Source organism: Grosmannia clavigera (genome assembly GCF_000143105.1).
Source record: "Grosmannia clavigera kw1407 unplaced genomic scaffold GCSC_168, whole genome shotgun sequence".
NCBI classification, from domain to species: Eukaryota; Fungi; Ascomycota; class Sordariomycetes; order Ophiostomatales; family Ophiostomataceae; genus Leptographium; species Leptographium clavigerum.
The window spans coordinates 60,124-87,758 of NW_014040771.1; the positions used below are offsets into that span (position 1 = coordinate 60,124).

General features: G+C 61.8%; 8 protein-coding genes across 8 annotated transcripts; 4 read left to right on the top strand and 4 right to left on the bottom strand.

Annotated features, from left to right (window-relative positions):
• Window positions 1-10: 10 nt before the first annotated feature.
• Window positions 11-1,786, bottom strand: CMQ_1866 (uncharacterized protein; the record flags this gene model as incomplete). Its single annotated transcript, XM_014314792.1, has 1 exon — window positions 11-1,786. The coding sequence occupies one exon, from the start codon at window positions 1,784-1,786 to the stop codon at window positions 11-13; it is 1,776 nt and encodes a 591-aa protein (XP_014170267.1).
• Window positions 1,787-2,360: 574 nt separating this feature from the next.
• Window positions 2,361-12,368, top strand: CMQ_2050 (pre-mRNA splicing factor; the record flags this gene model as incomplete). The annotated part of the gene is made up of 6 exons (XM_014314976.1): window positions 2,361-8,675; window positions 8,793-9,299; window positions 10,446-11,071; window positions 11,155-11,689; window positions 11,750-12,283; window positions 12,342-12,368. The coding sequence occupies 6 exons, from the start codon at window positions 2,361-2,363 to the stop codon at window positions 12,366-12,368; spliced, it is 8,544 nt and encodes a 2,847-aa protein (XP_014170451.1).
• A 797-nt stretch (window positions 12,369-13,165) lies between these two features.
• On the top strand, window positions 13,166-15,756 carry CMQ_1904 (origin recognition complex subunit; the record flags this gene model as incomplete). Its single annotated transcript, XM_014314830.1, has 4 exons — window positions 13,166-13,216; window positions 13,311-14,044; window positions 14,108-14,381; window positions 14,428-15,756. The coding sequence occupies 4 exons, from the start codon at window positions 13,166-13,168 to the stop codon at window positions 15,754-15,756; spliced, it is 2,388 nt and encodes a 795-aa protein (XP_014170305.1).
• A 661-nt stretch (window positions 15,757-16,417) lies between these two features.
• On the top strand, window positions 16,418-17,146 carry CMQ_1886 (uncharacterized protein; the record flags this gene model as incomplete). Its single annotated transcript, XM_014314812.1, has 1 exon — window positions 16,418-17,146. The coding sequence occupies one exon, from the start codon at window positions 16,418-16,420 to the stop codon at window positions 17,144-17,146; it is 729 nt and encodes a 242-aa protein (XP_014170287.1).
• A 366-nt stretch (window positions 17,147-17,512) lies between these two features.
• Window positions 17,513-18,378, bottom strand: CMQ_2023 (translocation protein; the record flags this gene model as incomplete). The annotated part of the gene is made up of 2 exons (XM_014314949.1): window positions 17,513-18,210; window positions 18,273-18,378. 2 exons carry the CDS (start codon window positions 18,376-18,378, stop codon window positions 17,513-17,515), a joined length of 804 nt encoding a protein of 267 aa, XP_014170424.1.
• Window positions 18,379-18,936: 558 nt separating this feature from the next.
• Window positions 18,937-21,336, top strand: CMQ_1862 (endoplasmic reticulum and nuclear membrane proteinc; the record flags this gene model as incomplete). Its single annotated transcript, XM_014314788.1, has 5 exons — window positions 18,937-19,020; window positions 19,083-19,210; window positions 19,272-20,784; window positions 20,848-20,959; window positions 21,224-21,336. 5 exons carry the CDS (start codon window positions 18,937-18,939, stop codon window positions 21,334-21,336), a joined length of 1,950 nt encoding a protein of 649 aa, XP_014170263.1.
• A 513-nt stretch (window positions 21,337-21,849) lies between these two features.
• Window positions 21,850-25,474, bottom strand: CMQ_2002 (carbamoyl-phosphate large subunit; the record flags this gene model as incomplete). The annotated part of the gene is made up of 2 exons (XM_014314928.1): window positions 21,850-21,957; window positions 22,016-25,474. The coding sequence occupies 2 exons, from the start codon at window positions 25,472-25,474 to the stop codon at window positions 21,850-21,852; spliced, it is 3,567 nt and encodes a 1,188-aa protein (XP_014170403.1).
• Window positions 25,475-26,006: 532 nt separating this feature from the next.
• CMQ_2017 (phenylalanyl-tRNA synthetase beta chain cytoplasmic) lies at window positions 26,007-27,539 on the bottom strand (the record flags this gene model as incomplete). Its single annotated transcript, XM_014314943.1, has 1 exon — window positions 26,007-27,539. One exon carries the CDS (start codon window positions 27,537-27,539, stop codon window positions 26,007-26,009), a length of 1,533 nt encoding a protein of 510 aa, XP_014170418.1.
• Between the last annotated feature and the right edge of the window lie 96 nt (window positions 27,540-27,635).

Sequence of the window (27,635 nt, forward strand, 5' to 3'; positions counted from 1 at the left end):
CCTGCACGAATTACCGCGACGACTTCTCTGTCCGGATGAGGCCCAGCTCTCCGTCCAGCGTCTCCCAGACGTCGTTTGTTGTCGCCTGACGCTTTGCCTTGGTCGCGCCTTTTTCATCTTCGTCACCGACGGCCCCGTCGCCCCCGTCCTCTGTTCGTTTGTGGCCTAGCAGCAGTTCAACCTCGTCCAGGGTCCGGGCAGCCTGCTCAAGCGCATCCTCGCCGCTCTCGAGCTGCTCGGCCACGGACTCGAAGGTGGCGAGCTTGGCGGCGTCGGCGGCGTACGTCCAGGCTGTCACGTGACGAGTGAGCTGGCCGCCGGCCTTGCTTGGGCCTGGGCCGCCCGGCTGCGGATGGCGCGGCAGCAGCTGGCTCTCGTCGGCGACGTGGTTGAGCGTCTGACACGTATCTCGGATCCGCCGCGCCAGCAGGTTATGATGGTGCGCCTTGTGGGCGATGAGGGCCTTTTGCTGCCGGGCGACGGCGAGCAGGCGTTCGAGATAGGGTGTCAAGAGCACGTGACCGAGAGCCACGCGCGATGCCGTAGCTGCAGGGTCGACTGTTGGTGTCGTCGTCGCCGTCGGGCCACTTGTAGTTTGTGGAGCGTCTGCAGCTGCGGCCGTCTGTCTGGTGGTGACCGGCCGGATCAGCTCGGCCGCCCACGGCTGCAGCTTGGGCATGTTGGCGAACAGCGGTGCCACGGGGGACGCCTTGCTGCCGACCATCTGGACGAGCTGGCGGCGGGCCTCGACGTAGCGGGCGTACTTTTCGCGGACGACGGCGACCTCGGCCTCGATCTGCTGTCGCGGGCTGTTCTGGTAGCTGTCGCCGCCGTTCCCGAGCAAGCTCTGGCGGAGCTGCCGCAGAGACTCGTCGCCTTCGTGATCCTCGTCGTCCTGGTCGTTGTGGCCGCCTTCACCGGCGGTCGCCGCATTGCCCAGTTCCTCCTCCATCCAGCCGATCAGCGCATCGCGTGCCGCGCCTAGGGCCTGCAGCTTCACGGCCGCACTCTCGGGACCGCGGGCGGCTGCTCGTGCCCGCGCTGCTGCCAGCTGCTTCTCCTCTTGTCGCAGCAGCAGCTGCGCCCGCAGCACGGCCCGTTCCAGCTGTGCCACAAGGCCCTTGAGATCTGTCACCGTGGCTGCTGGTCCTGCTGCTGCTCCTGCTGGTCCTGCTGTCTGGACAGCCGCTTCGGCCGCCGCGGTCGCGTCTTCGGCGAGCCCATCGACGACGGCCTTGGGCACCGGCGGCAACGTCCGCGTTGCCTCTGCGTAGATGGCTTCCTGCTGCAAAAAATCCTCGGCTGCGGCTGCCGGCTGCTGCACCAGCGCGTCCAGGCTGCGCTGCACTGCCTCTAGCCGCTCCTTTTTCCTAGTCAGCCGCACCTCTTCCAGGTGGTTCTCCAGCACCGAAGTTCCCACTCCTTCCGCTCCTCCCAAACGAAGAACAGCGCCGCCGTCGGTCGGCTGCTGCTGCTTCTGCTTCTGGTACTGCTGTTGCTGCCTCGTGGCCGCTTGGCTCGTCGTCTCAAACGCCCTCCGGGCTTCGAGATTCGCCTGCAACGCGCGCAGATAGGCCCGCTGCAGGCCCCTGGCCTCAGCAGACGGCTCGACGTCGCACGACACGTTCACCAGCGCCAGACTCCCCTCCAGGGCACTGTCGCTCTTCAGACATGAAGCCAGATGGGCTGCCAGGATCCGTCGTATTTGGGCGGCCTCTCCTCGCGGGCGGATGAACGGCTCCAGGGCCTCCCGGACGCTCTGGGCTGTCTCTGCAGGCGATGTCATCGTGGCTGGCCTCCTGCACGGCCGGTATGAGAGAGGCGAGAGCAAAGTACGGAGTACTCCGTGCACACCACCGCTCTACGAGAGTACGGCGGCCTGCTTGCGGGTCCTTGTTACTGGTGCAACAGGACAGCAGGCACTAGCCAATGGGATGGCCTCTAGAAGCTGCGAGCTGTGACGGCAGCGGGGTTCAGCCTAATAGAGCTGCGGCTAGCGCAGCCTAACTCGTTTTGCGGCATATCGGATCGGTTTGTTAAATTTTTACTAGCTTCCCATAACAAAGCAAACCAGGGTCAAAAAAAACATCACCGACTTGCAACGTTGCTGAAGAGCAATACCAGCCTGCCTGCCCCAAGACCACACAGCCCCCAATCCGACGACAATTGCGGCACGAAGCTAAACGAAGAGAACGGGGGATCATCTAGACGACCCCTCGGCGGCCGAAGAGGCCCGCGTTTCTCTTGCGACCGGCTGACGTCCGGCGTCTGTTTCGCGTTTTTCCCGACGGTGTCAACCGTATACTTTCCCTGCCTTGGTCCTGCCCATCGCGGCTCCATCTACAGGCGCCACCGCCATAATGTCTTCCAACTATAACCGCGATGTGTCGCAGTACAAGTACTCGGCCATGTCCAACCTGGTTCTCCAGGCGGACCGCCGTTTCGTCTCGCGCCGGAAGGACGAGCCCTCGGGCGACCCCGAGTCCATGGCCGGGCGGCTGAAGATCCAGGACATGGGCTCGCGTATTGCCCGGGACAGCGCGCCAAAAACAAAAAAGACGTCGGCGATGCCAGACGTCAAGCGAGGAGACTTCCGGGAGGGCGAGGACGTGCTTCTGCGCGAGCAGCGGAAACGACAGGGCCAGACAGCTCTGCACGGCACATCCATCCTGGGCGGAGCGGATCTGCTGGTGGACGGACTGCGGTATCGGCCACGAACATCGGCAACGCGGTCGACGTTTGAGCTGATCCTCTCGCTCGTAGCCAAGAACCTGGGCGACGTGCCGCATGAAGTAGTGCGCAGTGCAGCGGACGCGGTGCTCGAGTACCTCAAGGACCCAAGGTTTGATAAGAAGCGGGAGGTGGACGACATCCTGGGCGTGAGCCTGAACGCGAAGGAGTTCAACGAACTGATGAACCTGGGCAAAAAGATCACCGACTACGACAACCAGGAGGACGAGGACCAGGAGATGGCCGACGGCGCCGGCGCCAACGACGACGAGGAGATTGACGACCGGCAGGGCGTGGCCGTCGACTTTGAGGAGGACGACGACGAGGACGCGATCGTAAACGAGGTGCGCGACGAGTCGTCGGAAGACGAGGAGGACGAGGAGGACCGGCCAGAGATCGCAGAGGAGGCAGCCGCGGGCGAAGCTGGCGCAGACCGCGACGAGGAGGAGCTCGGGTTTGCCGACGACGGCGACGCCATCCTGATCGACCCGTCTGCGTCAGCATCAGCAGGCGCAGGTGCCGACAGCAAGAGCAAGCGACAAGGAGGAGGCGGCAGCGGCAAGGTCGACAACGCAGTGGCAGCGCGCGACATTGACGCCTACTGGCTGCAGCGACAGATCGGCCGGCTCTACCCGGACGCACATACGCAGCACGACAAGACGCAGGAGGCGCTACGGATCCTGGCGGGCGAGCCGGACGAGGCGGGCGGCGCAGAAAAGGAGCTGCACGAGATCGAGAACGAGATGATGGAGCTATTCGATTACGAACACCCAGAAGTGGCACAGAAGCTGATCGACAACCGCGAGAAGATTGTGTGGCTGACCAAGCTGGCCCGCGCGGAGAGCGACGAGGAGCGCGGGGTGATCGAGCGCGAGATGGCATCAGAGGGCCTGCAGTGGATCCTCAACGAGCTGCAGGGCAAGACAGGAGGAGCGGACGCGTCCAAGAGGGGCAAGATGGAGATCAAGATGGACGTGGACTCGGGCGCAGCGGCCGTGCTGGCCGGCGATACAGCCAAGGCCGAAGAGGGCAAAGAGGTCAAGGAGGGCGGCGGCCTGGTCGGCGGGCTGCAGCCGCGCAAGACGATCAACCTGGAGAACCTCGTGTTTGAGCAGGGCAACCACCTGATGACGAACCCGCGAGTCTCGCTGCCGGAAGGGTCGACAAAGCGGGTATTCAAGGGCTACGAGGAGATCCACGTGCCGCCACCGAAGAAGCGCAGCGACAGCAAGGAGAGCAACATTCCGGTGACGGAGATGCCGGAATGGGCACGAGGCCCGTTCAGCACGACCAAGACGCTCAACCGAATCCAGTCGCGGTGTTACCCATCGGCGTTTGAGGGCGACGGCAACCTGCTGGTGTGCGCACCAACGGGCAGTGGCAAGACGAACGTGTCGATGCTGACGATCCTGCGGGAGATTGGCAAGAACCGAGACCCGGAGACGGGCGAGATCGACCTGGACGCGTTCAAGATTGTGTACATTGCCCCGCTCAAGGCGCTGGTGCAGGAGCAGGTCGGCAACTTTAGCAAGCGACTGGAGCCGTTTGGGGTTTCAGTGCGCGAGCTGACGGGCGACCGGCAGTTGACGAAGCAGCAGATCGCAGAGACACAGGTGATTGTGACGACGCCGGAGAAGTGGGACGTGATCACGCGCAAGGCGACGGACCTGTCGTACACGCGATTGGTGCGACTAATCATCATCGACGAGATCCATCTGCTGCACGACGACCGTGGCCCGGTGTTGGAGAGCATCGTCAGCCGGACTTTGCGGCGAACCGAGCAGACAGGTGAGGCGGTACGGCTGGTCGGGCTGTCGGCGACGCTGCCCAACTACCGCGACGTGGGCAGCTTCCTGCGGGTGGACGCAACCAAGGACCTCTTCCACTTTGACGGGTCGTACCGGCCGTGTCCGCTGCGGCAGGAGTTTATCGGCGTGACGGAGCGGAAGCCGATCAAGCAGCTCAAGGCGATGAACGACATTACATACGCCAAGGTTCTGGAACACGTGGGCCAACACCGCAACCAGATGCTAATCTTTGTGCACTCGCGCAAGGACACGGCCAAGACGGCACGACACATCCGCGACCGGGCCGTGGAGCTGGAGACGATCAGCCAAATCCTCAAGCACGACGCAGGCAGCACAGAGGTGTTGCGTGAGGCGGCCGAGCAAGCCACCGACCGGGAGCTCAAGGACCTGCTGCCATACGGCTTCGGCATCCACCACGCCGGCATGAGCCGGGCTGACCGGACAGACGTGGAGGACCTCTTCGCACAAGGCGCGATTCAGGTGCTGTGCTGCACAGCGACGCTGGCGTGGGGCGTTAACCTGCCAGCGCACACGGTCATCATCAAGGGGACGCAAGTGTACTCGCCCGAAAAGGGCAGCTGGGTGGAGCTGAGCCCACAGGACGTGCTGCAGATGCTGGGCCGGGCTGGGCGGCCGCAGTTCGACACGTACGGCGAGGGCATCATCATCACAGCGCACACGGAGCTGCCATACTACCTCTCGCTGCTCAACCAGCAGCTGCCGATCGAAAGCCAGCTGGTCAGCCGGCTGGCCGACAGCCTCAACGCAGAGGTGGTGCTGGGCAACGTGCGGTCACGTGACGAGGCAGTAGAGTGGCTGGGGTACACGTACCTGTTTGTGCGCATGCTACGGGCGCCGGGACTGTACCAGGTCGGGGCCGAGTACGAAGCAGACGAGGCGCTGGAGCAGAAGCGGGTGGACCTGGCACACGCGGCGGCGGTGGTGCTGCGACGCGCCGGGCTGGTGCGGTACGACGAGAAGACGGGCCGGCTGCAGGCGACGGAGCTGGGGCGAATTGCGTCGCACTACTACGTCACGCACGGGTCGATGGAGACATACAACAGTCTGGTGCAGCCGGGCGTGACGGCGATCGAGCTGATGCGCATCTTTGCGCTGAGCGCGGAGTTCCGATACATCCCGGTGCGACAGGAAGAAAAGCTGGAGCTGGCACGACTGCTGGGCCAAGTGCCGATCCCGGTCAAGGAGAGTGTGGAAGAGGCGCACGCCAAGGTGAATGTGCTGCTGCAGGCGTACATCTCGCGGCTGCGGCTGGACGGACTGGCGCTGATGGCGGACATGGTGTACGTGACGCAGTCGGCCGGACGGATCCTGCGGGCCATCTTCGAGATTGCGCTGAAGAAGGGATGGGCAGGCGTGGCACGAACGGCGCTGGAGCTGTGCAAGATGGCAGAGAAGCGGATGTGGCCGACGATGACGCCGCTACGGCAGTTTGCGAGCTGTCCACGCGATGTGGTGTCCAAGGCCGAGCGCATCGACGTGCCGTGGCCGAACTACTTCGACCTAGACCCTCCACGGATGGGCGAGCTGTTGGGACTGCCGCGAGCAGGCGCCGGTGCGGCAGTATGCCGGCTGGTGAGCAAGTTCCCGCGGCTGCAGCTACAGGCACAGGTGCTGCCGGTGACACGGTCGCTGATGCGGATCAGCCTGACAATCACGCCGCGGTTCGTCTGGGACGAAGAGGTGCACGGGCTGGCCGAGGCGTTCTGGATCGTGGTGGAGGACGGCGACGGCGAGGAGATCCTGTTCCACGACCAGTTCCTGCTGCGGCGAGAGTATGTCGGGACGGCCGAAGGGGGCGAGGGCGCCGGAGAAGGCGAGAACGAGCACGTGGTGGAGCTGACGGTGCCGATTGCCGACCCGCTGCCACCAAACTACTTTGTGTCGGTGGTGTCGGACCGATGGATGCACGCAGAGACACGACTGGCGCTGCCGTTCCACAAGCTGATCCTGCCCGACCGATTTCCACCACACACGGAGCTGCTGGACCTGCAGCCGCTGCCGGTATCGCTGTCAGCGCTTAAATCGGCCGAGCACGTGGCGCTGTACCAGCCGTGGACACACTTCAACCGGATCCAAACGCAGACGTTCAGCTCGCTCTTCTCGACGGACCAGAACGTGCTGGTGGGCGCGGCCACGGGCAGCGGCAAGACGGTGTGTGCCGAGTTTGCCCTGCTGCGGCTGTGGTCGGGCGGCAACGGTAGTGGTCGAGCAGTGTACGTGGCCCCCCTGCAGGAGCTGGTCGACGTCCGTTTCGAGCACTGGGAGCGGCGGTTCGGCGACATTGGTGGCGGCAAGACGGTGGCCAAGCTGACGGGCGACGTGACGATGGACCTCAAGCTGCTGGCGCAGACGGACCTGGTACTGGCCACACCGGCCCAATGGGATGCGCTGGCACGGGACTGGCCTCGACGCAAGACAGTGCAGACGGTGCAGCTGTTCATCGCAGACGACCTGCACATGATTGGCAGCAGTGCGGCCAGCGGCCACGTGTACGAGGTGCTGGTGTCGCGGATGGCACATATGCGGCAACAGCTGGCGGCCAAGCAGGCAACGACAGCGGCAGCACGGTTGCGGATCGTGGCGCTCTGCGTGTCGATGGCAAATGCGCGCGAAATGGGCGACTGGATCGGAGCGGCCAAGCACGACACATACAACTTCAGCCCGCAGGTGCGGCCGGTGCCGCTGGAGCTGCACCTGCAGTCATACACGGTGCCACACTTCCCGTCGCTGATGCTGGCGATGGCGAAGCCGGCCTTCTTGGCCATCACGCAGCTGTCGGCAGCGCAGCCAGCGCTCGTGTTCGTGCCATCACGAAAACAGACGCGGGCAACGGCACGTGACCTACTGCTAGCGTGTGTGGCCGCAGCCTCAGAGGGCGGAGCCGACGGTGACGAGGACCGGTTTCTGCACGTGGACCCGGCGCAGCTGGGGCCACTGCTGGAGCGGGTGCAGGAGCCGGCACTGCGCGAGGCGCTGTCGCACGGGGTGGCCTACTACCACGAGGCGCTGAGCGCGACGGACAAGCGGATCGCACGACACCTCTTCGCCAACGGAGCCGTTCAGGTGATGGTGGCGTCACGTGACGTGTGCTGGGAGCTAGCACGCGACGACTGCACGGCACACCTGGTGGTGGTGATGGGGACGCAGCAGTATGACGGGCGCGAGCACCGGTACGTAGACTACGCGCTGGCCGAGCTGCTGCAGATGTTCGGGCGGGCACTGCGGCCGGCCAAAGAGGGCGCCGGAGCGGGACGGAGCCGCGGCGTGCTGATGCTGCCGGCGGTCAAGCGGGACTACTACAAGAAGTTTCTGAACGAGGCGCTGCCGGTGGAGTCACTGCTGCACGACAACCTGGCGGACGCATTCATGGCGGAGGTGAGCGTGCGGGCGATCCGGTCGGGCGACGACGCGCTGGAATGGCTGACCCGGACCTTTTTCTACCGGCGACTGCTGGCGAACCCGAGCTACTACAGTCTCGGGAGCCGATCAGAGGACGCGGTCGGACAGTTTCTGACGGCGCTGGTGGAGGACACGCTGCTGGAGCTGCGGGAGACGAAGCTGGTGGAGATTGACGACGACGACGACGACGAGGACGCAGAAACCGAGGGGGCGATCCGGCCGCAAAACGGCGCCTCCGTGGCGACGTACTACGGGCTCTCGTACGTGACGATGCAGACGCTGCTGCTCTCGCTGACGGCGCGGACGCGGCTCAAGGGCATGCTCGAGATCGTGACGGCGGCGGCCGAGTTCGAGACGCTGCTGCAGACCCGTCGCCACGAAGAGCGGCTGCTGCAGCGCATCTACGACCGGGTGCCGGTCAAGCTGGCGGCCGCACCGACGACGGCCGACGAATGGGCCGCGCCAGCCTTCAAGGCGTTCGTCCTGCTGCAGGCACACTTTGCGCGCATGCAGCTGCCGGTCGACCTGGCACGCGACCAGGAAGTCGTGGTGGCCCGCGTGCCGGCGCTTCTGAGCGCGACAGCCGACCTGCTCGCATCACAGGGCCACCTCAACGCGCTGCAGGCCATGGAGATGACACAGATGGTGGTGCAGGCCATGTGGGACCGGGACAGCCCGCTGAAGCAGATCCCACACTTTACGCCAGAGGTGATCAAGGTGGCAACGCGATATGGGTGAGTTTTTTTGTTGGTTTTTTGTTGTTGTTTTCTTTTTTCTTTTTTTTTTTTCTTTTTTTTCCCTTCCCTCCACTTCTCTAACTCCCACAGCATCAAGGACGTCTTTGACTTTATCGACAAGATGAACCCCGAGGAAAATAAGCAGTACGCCGACCTGGTCCGCGACCTCGGCCTGACCCAGGCTCAGCTGGTCGAGGCCGCTCACTTCACCAACGACAAGTACCCAGACATCACGCTCGACTTTGAGGTCGAGGATGCCGATGAGCTGCGGGCGGGCGAGCCGATGACGCTCAAGATCAAGCTGGAGCGCGAGGGCGGCGACGAATCGGACGAGGAGGACGAGGCCGAAGCCGAGACAGACGACGACCTCTCCGTCCACGCGCCCTTCTTTCCCGGCCGCCGCCTCGAGCGCTGGTGGCTCGTCGTCGGCGAGGAGCGCACCAAGTCGCTGCTCGCCATCAAGCGCACGTTTGTCGGCCGCCGCAAGCCGGTCGAGCTGCGGCTGCCGGTCGAGCTGCCCGAACCGGGCGAACACACGTTCAAGCTGTACCTGATGAGCGACAGCTACGTGGGCGTGGACCAGGACCCGTCCTTTACCGTGCAGGTGGCCGAGGGCATGGAGGAGGACAGCAGCGAGAGCGAGTAGGGGATGAGGGAGAAGGGAAGGAGAGGATGAGAGAAAGGAGACGGAAAGGAAATGGAAAAGGGAAAAAGACCAAATCAACATGTATGATCAACGGAGTCATTGCTCTGTTCAGTCACGTGCCGCTCATCCCGCCATTCGTGTGCCTCCCCATAGATGGCGATCGCTCCTGCCTGGCAAACAGCACGATAACGTGACTCTGTCGCCTCGAATCCATGGCCCCCATCTCCAATCTCCCATCAAAGACTTGTCTGAGAAGACAGCTTTTCCCAGAAACACATCTTGCAGAGTCAATCGCCACTCTGGGTATGTGACTGTCGTCTGTGTTCTGCTCCGTGCTCTGTCCTCCGTCTCTCCTCTTTCTCCCATCCATGCCCACAACAAAGGATATCTAACCAGCTTCTTCGCGATCGGCCACACCCATTTATTCCAGCCTGGTGTCAGTCCGTTTCCCGCCTCTGGCGTTCATGCCCGATTATGGACTAATCTCATTGATCTGGCTCTCCTGTCTTCTGTTACATTATTGCTGTCTGAATCAGCCTCCTTCATTTCGCTGCTCGCTTTGGCCGCCACCATCCAACACAGAGTCCTGCCATCGGTTACACCACTCCAGAACACCCGCAGCTTCGGAACACAGCCCAACACCGCCTCTGACACAACTGCTGCCTCCTGCCAGCCAGGCCCTACAGCTTCGGCGCAAGACCAGCGCGCAAGACCTAGGTCGAGTGGAGAACAGCAGGACCCCTGCTCCAAACCAAAGGTATTGGTTGATTGGCCCGTCGTGGCTATTTTTACTGGATCCCCGGCTCCACTCCGAATCGCAATCCTGGTCCTTTTTCCCGTGTGTCTCTCGCTCTGCTCGCTGTGTGGCTGTCCCTGGCTCCTCTCTTACGTGCCTTTTTTTTTTTCCCTAACGCTCCTTTCTCGCCCTCTGCACGCGCGCACCTGCTCTTCCTCCAATCCCCCACGTCACGCGAAGAAAGACGCCTCCCAACCCTTTCCACCGCACCACGCATCCGCATTCGCCCGCCGCCACGTCCATCCCCAAGACTGATCCATTCTCTCTCTGGCCTTGACCTCCTGGCTGAAACCAACTCGACGCTGCAGAAAGAAGCCAACGCCGCCACGATGACGGACGTCGCGGCCGACGCAAAGGCAACAGCGCCTGCTGCTGCCGCTGAGGAGCCCAAGCTCGCCGACGCGCTAGTCGAAGCTTCTGCTCCGGCTGCCGATGCCGAGACCACTGCCAAGACCGATGGCGAAGCTGCGGCTGCCGATGCTGATGCCGATGCCAAGCCCACGGACGAGACGCGTGCCGATGGCGCAGCCGAAGCTACCGGTGAAGCATTTGCTGCGACAGAATCCGACGCGCCGGCCGCCGAGAAAAAGGACGCCGCAGACGAGACGGCGTCTACGCCCGCGAAAGCCGCCAAGGCGTCAACATCCGCGTCGCGCCGCAAGTCCGTCGGTCAGAAGCTCAACCGCAAGGCCTCCAAGATCCGGACCACCCACCTCGAAGCCAAGCCCGGCGACCACTACTTTGTCAAGCTCAAGGGCTATCCGGCATGGCCCGTCATCATCTGCGACGAGGACATGCTGCCCCAGACCCTCGTCAAGTCGCGCCCCGTCTCGGCCGCGCGCCAGGACGGCACGTATCGCGAAGACTACGCCGACGGTGGCAAGCGTGCTGCCGACCGCACGTTTCCCGTCATGTACTTGTTCACAAACGAATTGTATGCTTCTGTCTTGCCTTGTTGATGTTTTTTTTTTCTGTTCTTATTTTGTCCTTCTTTGCCTGCTGTACTGACTCTCCCAGCGGCTGGGTTCCCAACCAGGACATGCACGATCTTGACCCTTCCAAAGTCCTCGAAGCCGTCAATGACAAGATGCGCAAGGACCTGCAGCATGCTCACAAGCTCGCGGCCGAGAGCAACCCCCTGGGCTACTACAAGGATATGCTGCGGCAGTACCAGGAAGACCTCGAGCGGGCTGAGGAGGCTAAGCGCCAGGCCCAGGCCACACCGAAGAAGACCAAGAAGGTAGCATACAAAGAGGGGGATGTCGACATGCTCGATGTGCCGATGGACGATGACGAGGAGGCGGCGGCAGCGTCGAAGAAGGCGAAGAAGCGAAAGGCCGACGACGATACCCGAACTCCCCAACGGTCGGACTCGGCCAAGAAGCCGAAGATCAAGATCACATCCTCGGGCACACCCAAGAGCACCAACGGCACGCCGACGGCAGCTAAGAGCGCCAAGTCTAAGCCCAAGAATAGCGAGGTCCCGGCTGCCCCGATCACGGTGCCAGTGGAGGACGAGGTGGCGCCTGAGGAGAAGCTTCGGCGCAAGACTGTCAGTTCTACGTGCCGTGTGCTTGTTCTGTTTAATGCGGCAGTTCTAACCCCTTGACAGAAAGAGATCTACTTTTTACGGCACAAGATTCAGAACAGTCTCCTGCCACGCGACCAGGCGCCTATCAAGCCCGACGAGATGAAGCTGACCTCCGACTACCTCACCAAGCTCGAGAGCTTTTCCTCCCTCGAGGTGGTTATTATCCGCCAGACCAAGATCAACAAGCTGCTCAAGGCCATTCTGAAGATCGAGACCATTCCACGCGAGGAGGAGTTCAAGTTCAAGCCGCGCTCGCATGCCCTGTTGGACAAGTGGAGCAAGCTGTTGGCAGCACAGCCGGATCCAGAAGCAGCGGCGGCACGAGGGAACACCAACGGTGCCAGCACAAATGGGCACGCCAAGACGAAGGAGGCCAAGGCCAACGGTGCCAAGGACGAGAAGGAGGCCAAGGACGGCAAAGACGGCAAAGACAGCAAAGACAGCAAGGCCCCATCTCCGGAGGACGTTGCCGAGGCGAAGGAGGACAAGGCCAAGACGAGCGAAGTCGATATGGAGTCGGAGCCGCCAAAGGAGATCGAGAAGGCAAAGGAAGAGGTACGTTTCTGTGTGCCTTGAGCGTGCAGTGCTCTGTTGAGAAGCTGACAAGCCACAGCCCGAGGCCGTCGAGGCAACTGCTTAGATCCTCCATTTGCACCACGGCCGTCGTCTACATTTGCATTGATGTCCGAATGCAGGCTGTTCCGTCCTTGCTTCCATGTCTCGAGGCGGCCAAGGTCACGGCGGCGCCGGGCTGCGTTTTGGTTCACTTCGTTTTTGGTTATTCTGACACGGCCTCGTTGTGTCTCTTGTCTCATGTCTATTGTGTTGTTTTCTGTCTATGTTTCTCCTTTCACTCTATGGACTTGTACGGATGGATGGGCCGGTTGCAAGTAATCAATTTTCACGAGTGGGTTTTGTCAAGCCACTCTAACAAAAGATAAAGAAAGTTCCCAAAACTTGAAAGTCTATGACAACGGGAGGCTGGCTAGACTGTGTTCGGATTCTTATTCCTTTTTTTTTTTTGGTGTGTATGTGTGTGATTTATTTTAGGGAATCTATCTGGTTTATGTGACCAAAGCTAGGCGAAGTGAGAAGCAGGAGGGACAACGGAGGGGAAAGGCTACAGAGGCACTTGTGGTATAGGGCTTTTTGTGCCTGTGTTGCCTGTTTCCGTCCTTTACAGAAGCAATGAGTGCTATAAATGAAAGAGCGTATTGACGTCTGTGGCTGAGCCTTCTTGTGGCTTTTGCGCGTTTCGCGACGCGACGCGACAAACGGGCGTAAAGTGGCGCTCTTGCCGTAAAGGGACTTGAGAGCTCAGAGTGCCGTCACGATTGAGAGAGCAGTGAGAGGCAAATCCGACGAAGCGACACCGTACGATTCAGCAACGACCCCTTGTGAACCGGGAGAAAGCCTACCCAGACGCAATTATTCAGCATGGCAACGGCAGCATCCACCGGCAACGGCAGCACCAATGTTGTCCGCAAGGTGAGTGTCTCATCATGAAAAGAGCTATAAACGGCTATTTGCACTTTGCATCACCGCCCGGCGGCACATCCGACATGCTGACGCATGCGACCAGGTTGCGTACATCTTCAATCCGTCTGACGATGAGGACGAGGAGGCGGAGGGGGAGAGCAGCGGCGGCCAGCAGCCGGCCACGCCATCCCGTCGTGGCGGCCGCAAGCATCGTCGCCGAGATAGTGGTGAGCAGGCGACCGGCCGAGCGATGAAGAAGAAGCAGCGGACTGCAGACACGGCGAACATGGCGAACACGACGAACACGCTCGAGACCTTTCCGACGCTGCTGCAGGGCCGCGAGACGGCCGAGGCGGTGGTGCTGCGGCAGCGGCTCTTTGCGGCCACGTGGGCCGATCTGGACGGACGCATCCATGAGGTGCTGCAGCGGTCGAACCGGGTGACGCTGGACGCCATCACGGACTTTATCGAGCAGCCGAGTGGAACCAAGCTGCCGGCCGCGTTTGTCATCCTGGGGCCGGCGGCGACGAGCGACATGCTGCTCTTCCGCCAGCTGGCGGCGTCCTCACGGGCAGCAGACGACAGCGAGGCCCGCATCCGCCGCATGGTGCGGCTACGCGCAGCCGAGGCGCCCAACCTGCGGGCAGCGCTCAAGGCGATCGTGCAAGAGGTGACGGCCACGGCGGCCGAGACCGACGGCCGAGAAACGTATCTCGCGTACGACCTCGAGGCAGTCTACGCCTTCGTCCGCGGCCGTGATGCCCGGATCATCGTCACGTTCGAAGACAGCGAGGCGTTTGACAGCAACATTCTGGCCGATCTCCTGGGCTATCTGCAGTAGGTCTCTCGTTCGATCTCGTGTCCCTTGTGTCCCTCGCTGACATACATCACCACCACAAGCTCCTGGCTGGACCGCATCCCGTTTGTCCTTCTCTTTGGCGTGGCCACCTCGATCGACCTCTTCCAGGCACGTCTGCCCAAGACGGCGGCCCACCGGCTCGCCGCAGCCCAATTTGATGTGGCGCCGTCGTCGTCGGTGCTGGACCAGCTGGTGCGGCGCGCCGTCGCGGCCGCCAACGTGCCGCTACGCATCGGACCCAATCTGCTGCGCAGCCTGGCCGAACGGCAGGACGAGCAGGTCGCCGGCGTGTCTGTCTTTGTCAACTCGCTCAAGGTACGTGACATTGTCAAGGCAGTCAATCCGTGTCTGACACTAGCAGTATGCGTACATGTGCTACTTTTATGCCAACCCGCTGAGCGTGTTTCTGAGCAACGAAGCCTCCACCTTCCTTGAGCAGCAAGACTACGTCGACGCTCTCCGCGAGCTGCCCTCCTTCCGGCACCATATCGAGAGCTCACTGGGGAGCTGCCCGTCGACCGAGCTGGTGGCGCTCCTCACCGACGACGCCGTCTTCCGGCAGAACGTCGCCCGGCAGGCAGACCTTCTTCGGCATTGGACCACGCGGCTGCTGCGGGCCGTCCACTTGGCATCAGCCAGCGGCGCCTTTGCCGACATGTCCTTTACGGAGCTGTACATTGCCGCGCTCGAGGGCGGAGGTGGGGGTGGAAGCGGCAGCGGCACGACGACCGAGGATTCCATCGCGGCCACACTCACGGCTGCCATTCGGCGCATGTCGTCCGCCGAGCTGGTGGCCCTGGCGCGACGACTGGCCGAGGCTGTCCGGAGCGGTGATGAGGAGCTAGCACTGGTACCGGCAGCCGAGGAGGAGGACACCGACAGCTGGAGCACGCTGGCACCAAAGCTAATCAAGATTGCAGACGAGGTCGAGGCCCTGCAGCGCAAGGTCGAGGCCAGCGGCGGCCAGAGCCGAATGCGGGGCGGTGGCAGCAAGACCACGCAGCTGCGCAGCCGATACACGGCGCAGAGCAAGGTGCTGCGGACGACGGTGGTGGCCCAAAAGGTGCAGCTGAGCCGCGACTCGGCCGCGCTCACGGCAGAGGACCAGGCCTTTACAGAGCTGGTGGACCGGACAGCCGACCTGGTGGTGGCCGAGATGGACGCCGAGGCAGCAGAGCCGCGGGAGGCGAGAGGCGCGAGAGAGGCCAAACCAGCAACGCCACCGGCCTCTGCCCTCTGGCTGCAGGAGGTCTGGCTGTACGATGCCCGGACGCCGTATCGGGACGTGTTCATTCCACGGCCGGTGCTGGTGCTGGAGCGGGCACTGTCGCGGCCGCACGACTATCTCGCCTGCCAGTGCTGCGGCGGAGACGAGTCCCGGAAGCGGGCAGAGCGGTCCGGCGCCGGAAGCATCCGGCCAACGCTGCCGCCGACGGCCATCCTGTACCAGCTCTACCGTGAGGCTGGCACGCTGATCAACGTGGCCGATCTCTGGGCGGCCTTCCAGATGGCCGTGAGCAGCAGCGGCGGCGGCGGCGGCGAGGCCGAGGAGACAGAAGGCGGGGCGGATGAGAGGGAACGCCGGCTTCTGGTGCAGTTCTACCACGGCCTGGCCGAGCTCAAGGCTCTGGGCTTTGTCAAAGCAACAAGGAAAAAGGTGGATCACGTGGCCAAGGTGAAGTGGTTGTAATGATGAGTCATCACAGCTGGTCAGCAGTACGGAGCACATGTAGATTTCCTATTTTAGAGTTAGAGTTATAATTGTCACTTGGTCCAATTCGCACAAAGGGGCGTACAGTATTGATAGCGACCAAAACGAGAATGTGTGCATTGCCAGATAGTCGTTCAGAGCCCAAATAAAGAAGCAGTGAACAAGGGGAGAACTACGGATGGCGGCAAAGCAAAAGCAGTAAAAAAGGATCAAAGTTTGACAAAGGCAGGACAGAGATGGGAGAAAGGAACAAGGACAAGAAAGGGGGACAACAAGGTCACGGAACATGCATTGTAGAGGTTGAACAATGATTCTTTCAGCCGCTGAACAACCTCCTTTGATGCCTTTGAACATTCTCGACGTTCACGGGCTGCCTGAGGATGGAGTGCCCGACAGCAAGCAAAGGGTCTGGCCGGCTACATAAGACATTGTCATCTGCTCTGAGTCTCGTCTTCAGCTGCTCATCTCCAAGTCTTCTGTTCATTGCTTCTCTGGCAGTTGTGTTGAGTGCCGGCCATTCATCGTTGCCTTTGTATTCGACAGTCTTGGTCACCTTCACTCGCGATATTAAAATCTCGACAAGGCGTCTTCGACATCCCCCAAGAGGAGTCCCACACCACGACACGATCCCGTCATCACAATGATCGCCTCGCTCTCCGTCCGCCGTGCTGCCCAGCGGCCTGACCTCTGGGCCAAGCTCGGCGAGATGGCCCTCACGCTGGCCCCCCTGGTGCAGACCAACAGCGGCCGCATCCACCCGGCCTTTCCCCTCACGCTGCTGCACTTTTGGCTGCTCACCGACGAGGAGCTCGACGAGCTCGCCCACTTTTACCACCAGCGCACCCCCAGCCTCTACTCGCACCGCTACCCCTGTCCGGTGCGCTGGCCGCGCGGACTCTCGATCGAGGAGAAGCGCCGCAAGCTGGGCAAGTTCATCGGCCTCCGCGGCTGCGAGACCCCGCCGCCATCATCACCCAGCACCGGTCCGGCGTCTTCCTCTGACTCGCTGTGCCACCCCGTCGCGCCCACCCTTGTCGACCGCGCCCCCAACTGCCGCGGCACCTGCCACTGGGACGTCGACAGGATGACGCGCGGGCCCAGCTTCTTCTGCCTCGCCTGTGCCGCTTCCCAAGGAGCGGCGTCCAAGCGGCTGCCCCCAAAGGCGGCCCCCAAACACAGGCGGGACAGCCTCACCTCCAACTCCCGCTGCCTCACTCCGAGTGCGCGCATCTCTCGCCGGTCTCCTCCTCCGACTCTTCTCCCCCGGCTGCACCCTACCACCGTCGACGAGATCATCGAGGCTGCCCGTCGGGCTCGGCTGGCCGGCGATGCCAGCGAGGAGGCCATGCGCCTCAAGACGGGCTGTTAACCACAGCCTGTCCTGTCTTTGTGCGTCGATTGAAGTGGCGAATTGGGCGTAGACACGCATTCCATAATCTACATGATCACTCTCTTCACTGCTTTCACTGCAATCTATTTAGTGTCCAGCTGCATCCATTACGTTGGTATTTTGTGAAACTGCATTTAGCACAGATGCCTTGCAAGATACGACTCGCTGTAGCCATTGAACGCCTGTCGTGAACCCAAGCAAACTCCTGTGGCTCCGTCTGCTTCTGGTCTCTGGACAGAAGCAGGCCGCCTATCGTGCGCGTATACTGTACAGATGTGTCGGCGCTCTTTCTGGCTTCCCGTTCCCCGATAAGGGGGTGGCCTAGAAGCGAGAGCGTCGGTTTCGCTATTTCTTGCCCTTCTTCTTCTTGCCGCCACCCGTCGAAGCCGTGCTGCCGGGCGTGCCGACATCCACGAGCACGCCGTCGTCGTCGGTCTTGCCTGTGGCCGGCGTGGATGGTCTCGAAGAGGAGGTAGTTGGTCTGGACGCTATGGAAGCTGGGACGGTCGTCTTGGGTATCGCCGGCGCCGCCGCTGCCGTCGTAGCTGCCTTTCCCTTGTCCTCCTCGCTCAGCAGCTCCTCCGTGATGCTGGCCTTGCGTCGAGCCCACCAGGCCTTCTCGGCGCCCACCTGGCTCTGGATGGCGTCGAGCTTGTCGCGCAGCTGGGCGTTGCCGGCAATGGCGTTGGCGGTCTGGAAGATGATCTGGCCCCAGTTGGGCACCAGCGCGTTGGCCTCCATGACGACGTCGCGCAGCTCCTCCTCCATCTCACGCTCCGCACGCTGGAACCGCTGCCAGAGGTCGTCACCCACGCTGCCGCGCTGCAGCAGCATCCCGCACGCCTGCTTGCCCGTGCGGATTTGGATGATGCGCCGGATGTCCTCGACCGCTCGCCGGAGCAGCGCGGCCCGCACCACCGAGTCCGGCACCCTGGGCGTCTTCTTCTCCGCCCCGCCGGCCGCCGGCTCCATGTGCAGGAGCGAGAGGTAGATGTTGCGCTGAAGGTGCGGCGGGAACCAAGGGCTCAGGTTCGCGCTTTGGGCTGTAGGACACATGGTCAGCAGGTCCACTGGCAATGAAAACGAGAGACGGCGCAGTACGCACCTGCTTTCCGTTTCCGGTACACCGTAGAGAAGGTGACAAAGGTGCCGCCGAGCACCAGCAGGTAGGAGACCGGGAGGATGAGCCCCCTCCAGTCCACGTCAATCATGATGGCGAATTCGACAGCACGCTGAAGAAGAATAGACAATTTGTAAAGTTCCTTTCAGACGCAATAGGAAGCAAGAAATGGCGACATAGGCTCCAGCTGAGAGAGCGAACAAGTTGGTGCTGGCTGTGCCGAAGTTGGTGATATCTGTTCTCGAAAGTCTTGGACTGACAAGAAATCACTAATAATGGATCGATGACTAATGAAGAGGACAGCTCGCCAGACGCACAACCAACGCCACCGCACGCGCCACAGCGCCACAAGGCCGCCTCGAGCTCGGCCAGGCAATGACAGCATGACGATTGCTGGAGATGTCCATTGTGGGGGTGAATTCCTTTCTACCGTTTGCCTTCCGCACGCTCGATGCTTTGCCTCTCCATTCACCCATTTGAGCAGCGATGTACGGCGGCCTCTTCTCTTTCCACCATTCCCGCAGCTGCTGTGAGCACACCTCGTCACCGCCGACTGCTATTTAATCCTTCCTGATCCTGCTGTTCCCTTCCAGTTGCCCCTCCTTTCGTCTCTGCGTCTACTACTGCTACCTTGGCTCAAGTCGTCGCTATGTTGTTGCGCTTTCGTGGCCCCGACGGCATGATCCGTCAGGAGGCCAGTAAAGACGACACCTTTGGCGACATTATGCTCAAGGTGAGCGCGCTCGACAAGCTTCTCCCTGCTGCAGCTCTGCTGACGATGTCTCCAAAACGCAGCTGCTGCCACAGCTTCCATCTACTGTCGATCCTCGAACTATCACGGTCTCCAACAGCCCCGGAAGCCGTGGTGACAGGAAGAAGGTAGCTGAGGTGGCGAATGTCCTCATCAGCCAGATAGGACTTAGGTATGTACATCCGCCGTCGCGATAGTCGTACTGACCGTCGTCTTGTACTGACCGGCTATAGTCACGGTGACATGGTCTTTCTCGAATACAAGCACAAAGAGGACGGCGCAAATGGCGACTCCAACGACGACTCGAACACGTCCCAGACGATCACATCCTCCACCAATCGACTGAACGGTAAGCCCGTGCTCGCGGTCGAAGACCGGCCGATCGACCCGTCCGGCTCCAGCTCAGCATCGACAGCCCTGACGGCTGCGCACATACGGAACGCGTGGGAGGCAGTGAAACAATCGAATCTGGACGACAAGCTGGACAAGAAGGACGGCAAGATCACGCGGAAGCGGGACGCAAAGATGTGCCGGCACGGGCCCAAGGGCATGTGCGACTACTGCCAGCCGCTCGACCCCTACGACGCGACGTATCTGGCCGAGCACAAGATCAAGTACCTCTCGTTTCACTCGTATCTGCGCAAGGTCAACTCGGACAAGAACCGGCCGGAGCTGGGGGCATCGTTCATCCCGCCGCTGGTGGAGCCGTTCCACCGGGTGCGGCCGGACTGTCCGTCGGGGCACCCGCTGTGGCCCGAGGGCATCTGCAGCAAGTGCCAGCCCAGCGCGATCTCGCTGCAGCCACAGACGTTCCGGATGGTGGACCACGTGGAGTTTGCGTCGCCGACAATCGTGGACACGTTTATCAATGCGTGGCGCAAGAGCGGATCGCAGCGCTTCGGCTACCTGTATGGGCGCCTGGACGAGTACGACGAGGTGCCGCTGGGTGTCAAGGCGGTGGTGGAGGCCATTTACGAGCCGCCGCAGACGGACGAGCTGGACGGACTGACGCTAGACGCGTGGAGCCAGGAGCAGGCGGTCGACGGGGTGGCGCGGCTGTGCGGACTCGAGAAGCTGGGGGTGGTGTGGACAGACCTGACAGACGCGGGGGCCGGCGACGGGACGGTGGTGTGCAAGCGGCACGCCGATTCCTACTACCTCTCCTCGCTCGAGGTCGTCTTTGCGGCGCGGCTGCAGGCCCAGCACCCCAAGGCGAGCCGGTGGAGCGACACGGGTCGGTTTGGGTCGGACTTTGTCACCTGCTTGATCTCGGGCAACGAGGCGGGCGAGATTGGGATCGCAGCCTACCAGATGTCCAACGAGGCGGTGGAGATGGTGCGTGCCGACATTGTGGAGCCATCGGCCGAGCCGGAGACGATGCTGGTGCGCGCCGAGGAGGAGGACGACGGGGCAAGCAGCCGGACGCGCTACATTCCCGAGGTCTTTTACCGCCATATCAACGAGTACGGTGCCAACGTGCAGGAGAACGCGAAGCCAGCCTTCCCGGTTGAGTACCTCTTTGTCACGCTGACGCACGGCTTCCCGGACCAGGCGCGGCCGCTGTTCACCGACAACCTCGCCGGCTTCCCGATCGAGAACCGAGAGCACATTGGCGAGAGCCAGGAGCACACGGCCGTGGCTCGCACGCTCAAGGCTACGTCCGGTGGCCAGACGACCGACGGCGACCTGAGCGTGTCCAACTTTCACCTGCTGTGCGCGCTGCACCAGATGGAAGTTCTGTCCAAGGTGAGTGTGTGTGTGTGTGTGTGTGGTGCTGGGCTTGTCTAACTTGGGCGCTAACTGTCCCAGGACGAAGAATCACTACTCTGCCGCGTGGCAACGCAACACGACCTGGCCGACAAGTTTCAGCTGCAGGCCACACCCGGCTGGCAGACCTTGATGATGATTCTGCAATCTGCCGGTGAGCGCATTCCCAAACGCACGAGGGGAGAAATGGAGGGCAGTGGCAGTGGCAGTGGCAGTGGCCGTCGACAGAGCAGTGGCAGTGGCCGCAGACGCGACGGTGGCGATGTTGATGGTAGTGGCAGCAGTGGTTGCAGTGGAGGTGGTGGTGGTGGTGGTGGTGGTGCTTCTGTGGTCGATGATGCCACAGCCCCTGTCCCTCTGATCTCCTCTTCCTCTTCCTCGTCTTCCTCAGCCACATCTGTTTCCACCCCCTTATCAGGCCGTGATTCCGGGTCAGGCGAACCACTTGCTAAAAGATTTGCTGCCGTTAGGCTGAATGCGCGAAGTCTGCGGCCAGACTCGCCCTCCCAACGACCGACGGACGGCGACTGAACCGAGGGCGGAACACCCTGTCCCCATGGAGGGACCGGGATAGGAGTGTATATACTTATGCAGCTGCTTCGGTGGAGGGCCGACTCGACGACCTCACATATCCAGCTCCGGCTTATACTCTGGCCAGGGGCACGACACGAGAGGGAGGCAGCAAGGATAGAGAGGAGACGGATAGATGAGGAATTGGCTGGCTGGTTTTGTACGCATGACAAAATTACATGCAGACTTCAAAACAATGGGCCTAGGGCCTAGGGAAAATAGATGATAATAACAAATACACCAATGTTGTGGCAAGCCGCGCCTATCGAGATACAGATTAAGGAAAGAGGAAGCAAGAGTAATCGAACTATTTTCCAAGTCTTTCATCCCAGTGTTAGCCTCCACATCCGCATATATGTCCGCCATATATGGTTTATCTCTCCTTGTTCTCGGCTTGTCGTCCCGAACCAAACGCCAACTTTTGTCTTGTCCTCGACGGGTTCCAGCCGGCCACCCGTCTGGACGAAAACCAGCTTACAAGGGCTTTCCACCAAGGAAATCAGACCAGCTGCGGACCTCGGACGGGATGCCGGCTGGACGAGGCAGCTTCTCGCTAAGACAGCGGGCGAAGAGGATGGCGGTCTGCGTAGTCAGCATATAATGATTTTCCCCGTAATTCCGACGCCACTGTAGTACTCACCTGCGGCTCCATGAAGAGGGGAACGCCAAAATCGACGGCATTGCGGCGCATGACGTAGTCGACGTCGCCGGTGGTCTCGGCGCGGGCACGGGCGAGGTTGAAGACGCCGCGGATGTCGTACTTGGCAAAGACCTCGCGAAGGGCGCGCTTGTCGTCCTTGGGAAACTCGATCAGGCGGACGTCGACGGGCTGTGCGGCGGTAGATTCGATAAAGGTCTTGACGGCGGGCTCAGCAGCAAAGAGCTTGTAGCCGAGGGGGGCGACATAGCGGACGACCTGCGCGAGCCAGTCGCGGTCGGGATCGGTCTCGCCGCCAAAGAGGAGGCCCTCGCCTGGTTCGGGAACGCGGAAGTTCATGGCGGACTGGATGGCAGTCCAGTACGCTTCGACGAGGTCGCGACCGAAGCAGGCCATCTCGCCCGTGCTGGCCATCTCAACGCCGAGGAAGGGATCGGCACCGGCGAGCCGAGTCCACGAGAACTGGGGGACCTTGATGGCGAGATAGTCGCGGGCATCAGCGACGGGACCGCGCATGAGGTCAGTCGGTGGCGGGACGTCACGGCCGACGAGCGTGCGCGTGGCCAGGTCGATAAAGTTGGTGCCGAGGACCTTGCTGACAAAGGGAAACGAGCGCGATGCCCGCAGATTGCACTCAATCACCTTGAGCGCCGGGAGGCCGCCCTCCGGATCAGCCGCCTGGATGATCTGCATGTTGAAAGGGCCGGTGATGCGCAGAGCATGTGCGACCTTGTCGGCGATCTCGCGCACGCGTGCCAGCGTGGTGTCGTCCAGGGCAGCTGGCGGCAGCACCAGCGTGGCGTCGCCCGAGTGCACGCCCGCCTGCTCGACGTGTTCGCTGACAGCATGCACCAGCACCTGGCCACCGTTGGCCACGGCATCCACGTCGATCTCGCGTGCCCCCTCGATAAACTTGCTGATGACGACCGGGTGGTCGGGCGAGACGCTCGCTGCTGCCTCCAGCTTGTGCTGCAGGTCGGCCGCGCTGCGGATCACCGTCATCGCCGCGCCCGAGAGCACGTAGCTGGGCCGCACCAGCACTGGGTAGCCGACTGCCTCGGCAAATGCTGCCGCTTCTGCCACCGATGTCAGCTCCTTCCAGGCCGGCTGGTCCACCCCGATGCTGTCGAGGATCTCCGAGAACTTTTGCCGGTCTTCCGCACGGTCAATGTCACGTGGGTCCGTCCCTAGTACCTTGGCGCCACCGGTCTCCTGTAGCCGTAGCGCAATGTTCTGTGGCAATTGGCCGCCAACTGACACCACCACGCCCGAGGCCGTTTCTAGGTCGTAGATGTCCATTACGCGCTCGTAGCTGAGCTCCTCAAAGTAAAGCCGGTCGACAACGTCACTATCCGTGCTCATCGTCTCCGGGTTGAAATTGATCATCACCGTCTTCTCGCCTAGGTCACGCAGTGCCTGGGCTGCGCTGACAGCACACCAATCGAACTCGACGGAACTGCCAATACGGTATACGCCGCTGCCGAGGACGATCTTGCCGTTGTCGGTAAAGTCGACGTCGTGGGTGCTGCCGTTGTAGGTAGTGTAGAGGTAGTTGGTGTCGGCAGGAAACTCGGCAGCAAGGGTATCAATCTTCTTGACCCAAGGGCGGATGCCGAACTGCAGGCGCTGAGCACGGACGGCGTCCTCGTTGCTGCCGACGGCGGCGGCGATCTGGCGATCGGAGAAGCCCATCTTCTTAGCCTTGAGGACGAGATCGCGCTTCAGGCCGTGCAGGCTGCCGACGGCCTGCAGCTCGCGGGTGCAGTCGACAATGTTGCGCAGCTTGTAGAGGAACCACTTGTCGATCTTGGTGAGGTCGTGTAGGCGATCGACGGTGTAGCCTTCGTGAAGCATGGCCTGGCCGACGGCGAGCCAGCGACGGTCGGTCGGCTTCTGCAGCTCGGCGTCGAGCACGGCCTCGCTGCCGGCAAAGTCAGCGTCGCCCTGAAAGCCGACAAACTGCGGATCGACCATGCGGACGGCCTTTTGGAAAGACTCCTCAAAGGTACGACCGATGGCCATGACCTCGCCGACGCTCTTCATGGCGCTGCCAATGTCGCGGCGCACATGCTGGAACTTGGCCAGATCCCAGCGCGGAATCTTGGTGACGATGTAGTCGAGCGAGGGCTCAAAGTTGGCCGTCGTCGTCTTGGTCACGGCGTTGGGCAGCTCCGGCAGGCTGTGGCCCAGTCCGATCTTGGCGGCCGTATAGGCGAGCGGATAACCAGTAGCCTTGCTGGCCAGGGCAGACGAGCGCGAGAGCCGGGCGTTGACCTCGATGACGCGGTAGTCCAGGCCGTCAGGCTGCAGGGCATACTGCACGTTGCACTCGCCGACAACACCGAGATGACGGACGATCTTGATAGCAGCCGTGCGCAACATGTGGTACTCCTCATCGCTGAGCGTCTGGCTCGGCGCCACGACGATCGAGTCGCCCGTGTGGATGCCCAGCGGATCAAAGTTCTCCATGTTGCACACCGTGATGCAGTTGTTGCTCGCATCGCGCACCACCTCGTACTCGACCTCCTTCCAGCCCTTGAGCGATTTTTCCACCAGGATCTGCGGCGACAGCGTCAACGATCGCGCTGCCAGGTCGCGCAGCTCGGCCTCGTCGTTGGCAAAGCCCGATCCCAGCCCACCGAGCGCGTATGCTGCCCGCACGATGATCGGGTAGCCGACCGTCTTGGCCGCGGCCAGTGCCTCGTCCACCGTCCCGACGGCCGTCGATTGCGCGATCGGGATGTTGATCTCGTCCAGCGCTCGCGCAAACAGGTCGCGGTCTTCGCTCAGCTCCAGCGTGCGCACGCTCGTTCCCAGCACCCGCACCCCGTACTTTTCAAACAGGCCTTGGCGCTGCATCTCCACGCCCAGATTCAGTGCCGTCTGCCCGCCAAAGGAGAGGAAGATGCCGTCTGGCCGCTCTCGCTCGATCACGTAGGTCACGTACTCGGGCGTCACCGGCAGGTAGTACACCTCGTCTGCCAGCGTGTGGCTTGTCTGGATCGTCGCAATGTTCGGGTTGATCAGCACCGACGCCACGCCAGCCTCCTTGAGTGCCTTGAGTGCCTGTGATCCCGAGTAATCAAACTCGCCAGCCTGTCCGATCGCCAGTCCGCCGCTGCCAATCACCAGCACCTTCTTCACGTCCACGTGCTCCCGCGGCTTGATCACGCCGCTCTCTAGGTACGCCCGCGGGTTGTGCACCGACTGGCCGCCCACGCCGGCTGCTGATGCAGCTGCCCGCCGCGTCGACTGCGTCAGCGTCCGCTGCGAGCACAGGCTTTGCAGCTGCGGCGCCATAGACGGTGTCCGCCTGCTCTGGAGCACGCCCGTCGAAAACGCCCGGACCGACCGCGGAACCTGCCCTGCCATTCGCATGGTTGGCCCATGCCGGAGCAGGCAAGACGGAGCCCGGCCCGCCAGGGACACGGCCGACATCATGGTGGGTGTGAGGTAGAGTGATTGCAAGAGCTCAGCTGAAGGTATGGACTGCTTATAGCTGCGGATAGTCACGGTGTATGTCGTCGCCACCAGTGCTCCTACCAGTCGATACCAATGAATCTCGCACTTGGTAAATCCTCCTGCTGGAGAAATCGAGCACCACGAGAGCGAAAGCTAGAAAAAAGAGTCATACTCATCCCTGTTGAGGACCACCAATCTCTATTTTTTTCGCGGGGACACTGCGATAAGATAACGCCTCGCGGCTTCCGAGTTTTCAAGCTGCACAATTTCTTCTTTTTACTCATCCCCACTGCAATTCGCTCTTTCCATTGGCCGTGTGACTGAAAATTTTGTAAATTTTGTAGCAATCCGCTTCAGCTCCGACGTACGGAGCAGACAGCAGAGTTTTACGTCAATCAACGTACTCAGATACTACGACGCGTAAATGCCATAGCCAAATGCCATATTAAGTCATGGCAATTGCAATTCTCATAGATGCATCTACACATTTTTCTTTCTTTCTTTACCCCCCTTAATCCTTGTCCAGACGCACGGCCGCGTTTCGCTTGATAAAGTTCAGATCCGTCTTGTGCCCCAACAGCTCCCGGATGTTGTTGAGCTTGTACTTGATCATCGTCGGCCGCTCCAGACTCAACCCCCAGCCGTACACCCGCATGTCCTTGGGCAACCCCATGGCCTCCAGCATCTCCGGCCGGAACATGCCGCTGTTGCCAATCTCCACCAGCTTGTTGAGACCCTTGTGGTAGCTAAAGACCTCCATGCTCGGCTCCGTGTACGGGTTGTATGCCGGCTTGTACTTGATGCCCTCGAGGCCCATCTTGCCAAAGAAAATGTCCATAAACTCCATCAGCCCGCCGAGCGTGAGCCCGTAGTCGGCAATGACGCCCTCGACCTGGTGGAACTCGGCCAGATGGGTCGCGTCTACGGACTCGTTGCGGAACACCCGGTCGATCGAGAAGTAGCGCGCCGGCGGCGGCCGTCCGTCAGGGCCCTTTTGTGCTGCCAGCTTGTGCAGCATGGCCGCCGACACGGCCGTCGTGTGCGTGCGCAGAACCAGCCGCAAGCTCTCATCGGCCGCCCACGGGTAGCGGTACCCGATCGAATCGTACTTTCCAGTCTCGTGCACCTGCCGGACATTGTCCCAGTACGCCGCATAGTCCTGCTGGTCATCTGGGCCGGTGGCCTGCGGCCGGTCAGCCTTGGCCGGATCTGAGATGTAGAACGTGTCCTGCAGGTCGCGGGCTGGATGCTGCTGCGGCACAAAGAGTGCATCAAAGTTCCAGAACCCGCTCTCGACAAACTTGTCGGTGGCCATCTCCTCGAAGCCCATCTCAAAAAAGATCTGCCGGAACTCGTGCCGGACCTTGTTGAGCGGATGCAACGCCCCGGCATTCTGGTCTGCGCCCAGTGCCGCAAAGTTGTACGGCTTGAACGCGGCCGTCTTCCAGGCGCCCGAGGCCAACATCTCGGCCGTCAGGTCGGTCTCCTCCCGGACCAGCTCCAGCGCAAACCGCTCGCCCTTGTGCACCCGGAAGCTCGTCACCTTCTGCAGCCGCACCAGCTTGCGCTTCCGCAGCTCTGCCACCACCTTGGCGTCGGCCAGCGTGCCGGTCTGGTCGATCGTCTGTAGCTGCTCGCGCGTCCGGTCCTGGATCGCCGCTGCCACCGCCTTGAACTTGCCCTCGGCCGTCCGGCTGATCCACTTCTCCTTGAACGCCTTTCCCTGACCCAGCTTGGCCACGTTCTTGTCGCCCACGGCTGCCTCGAGCTCAGCCACCGAGAGGCCCTCGACAGCCGCCCGCAGAGCCTCAAACACCCGCGCCTCGTGGCTGCCGTTGGCCGCAATCTGCTTGCCCTCAGCCTCCAGCAGGATCTCGTCCCGCTCCAGCGTGTCGTACGTCACCATGGACCGCGACGAGAGCCGGTCGAGCGCGCTCCGCATGTCGGTCGACTTGACCGCGGGGAACACCTCGGCCGTCAGGATCGTGTCTGTGTTGGCGAGCGCGTGGAGCACATCGCTCGTCAGATCCCCTGCGCTAGCCATGGCGAACGGAAGCAGTAGTTTTCGTTTGCGTCGTCAATTGTGTCGCCCAGTTGTGACTCAGCCGGTTGGAGATTCTACATAGTCTTTCATGCCCCC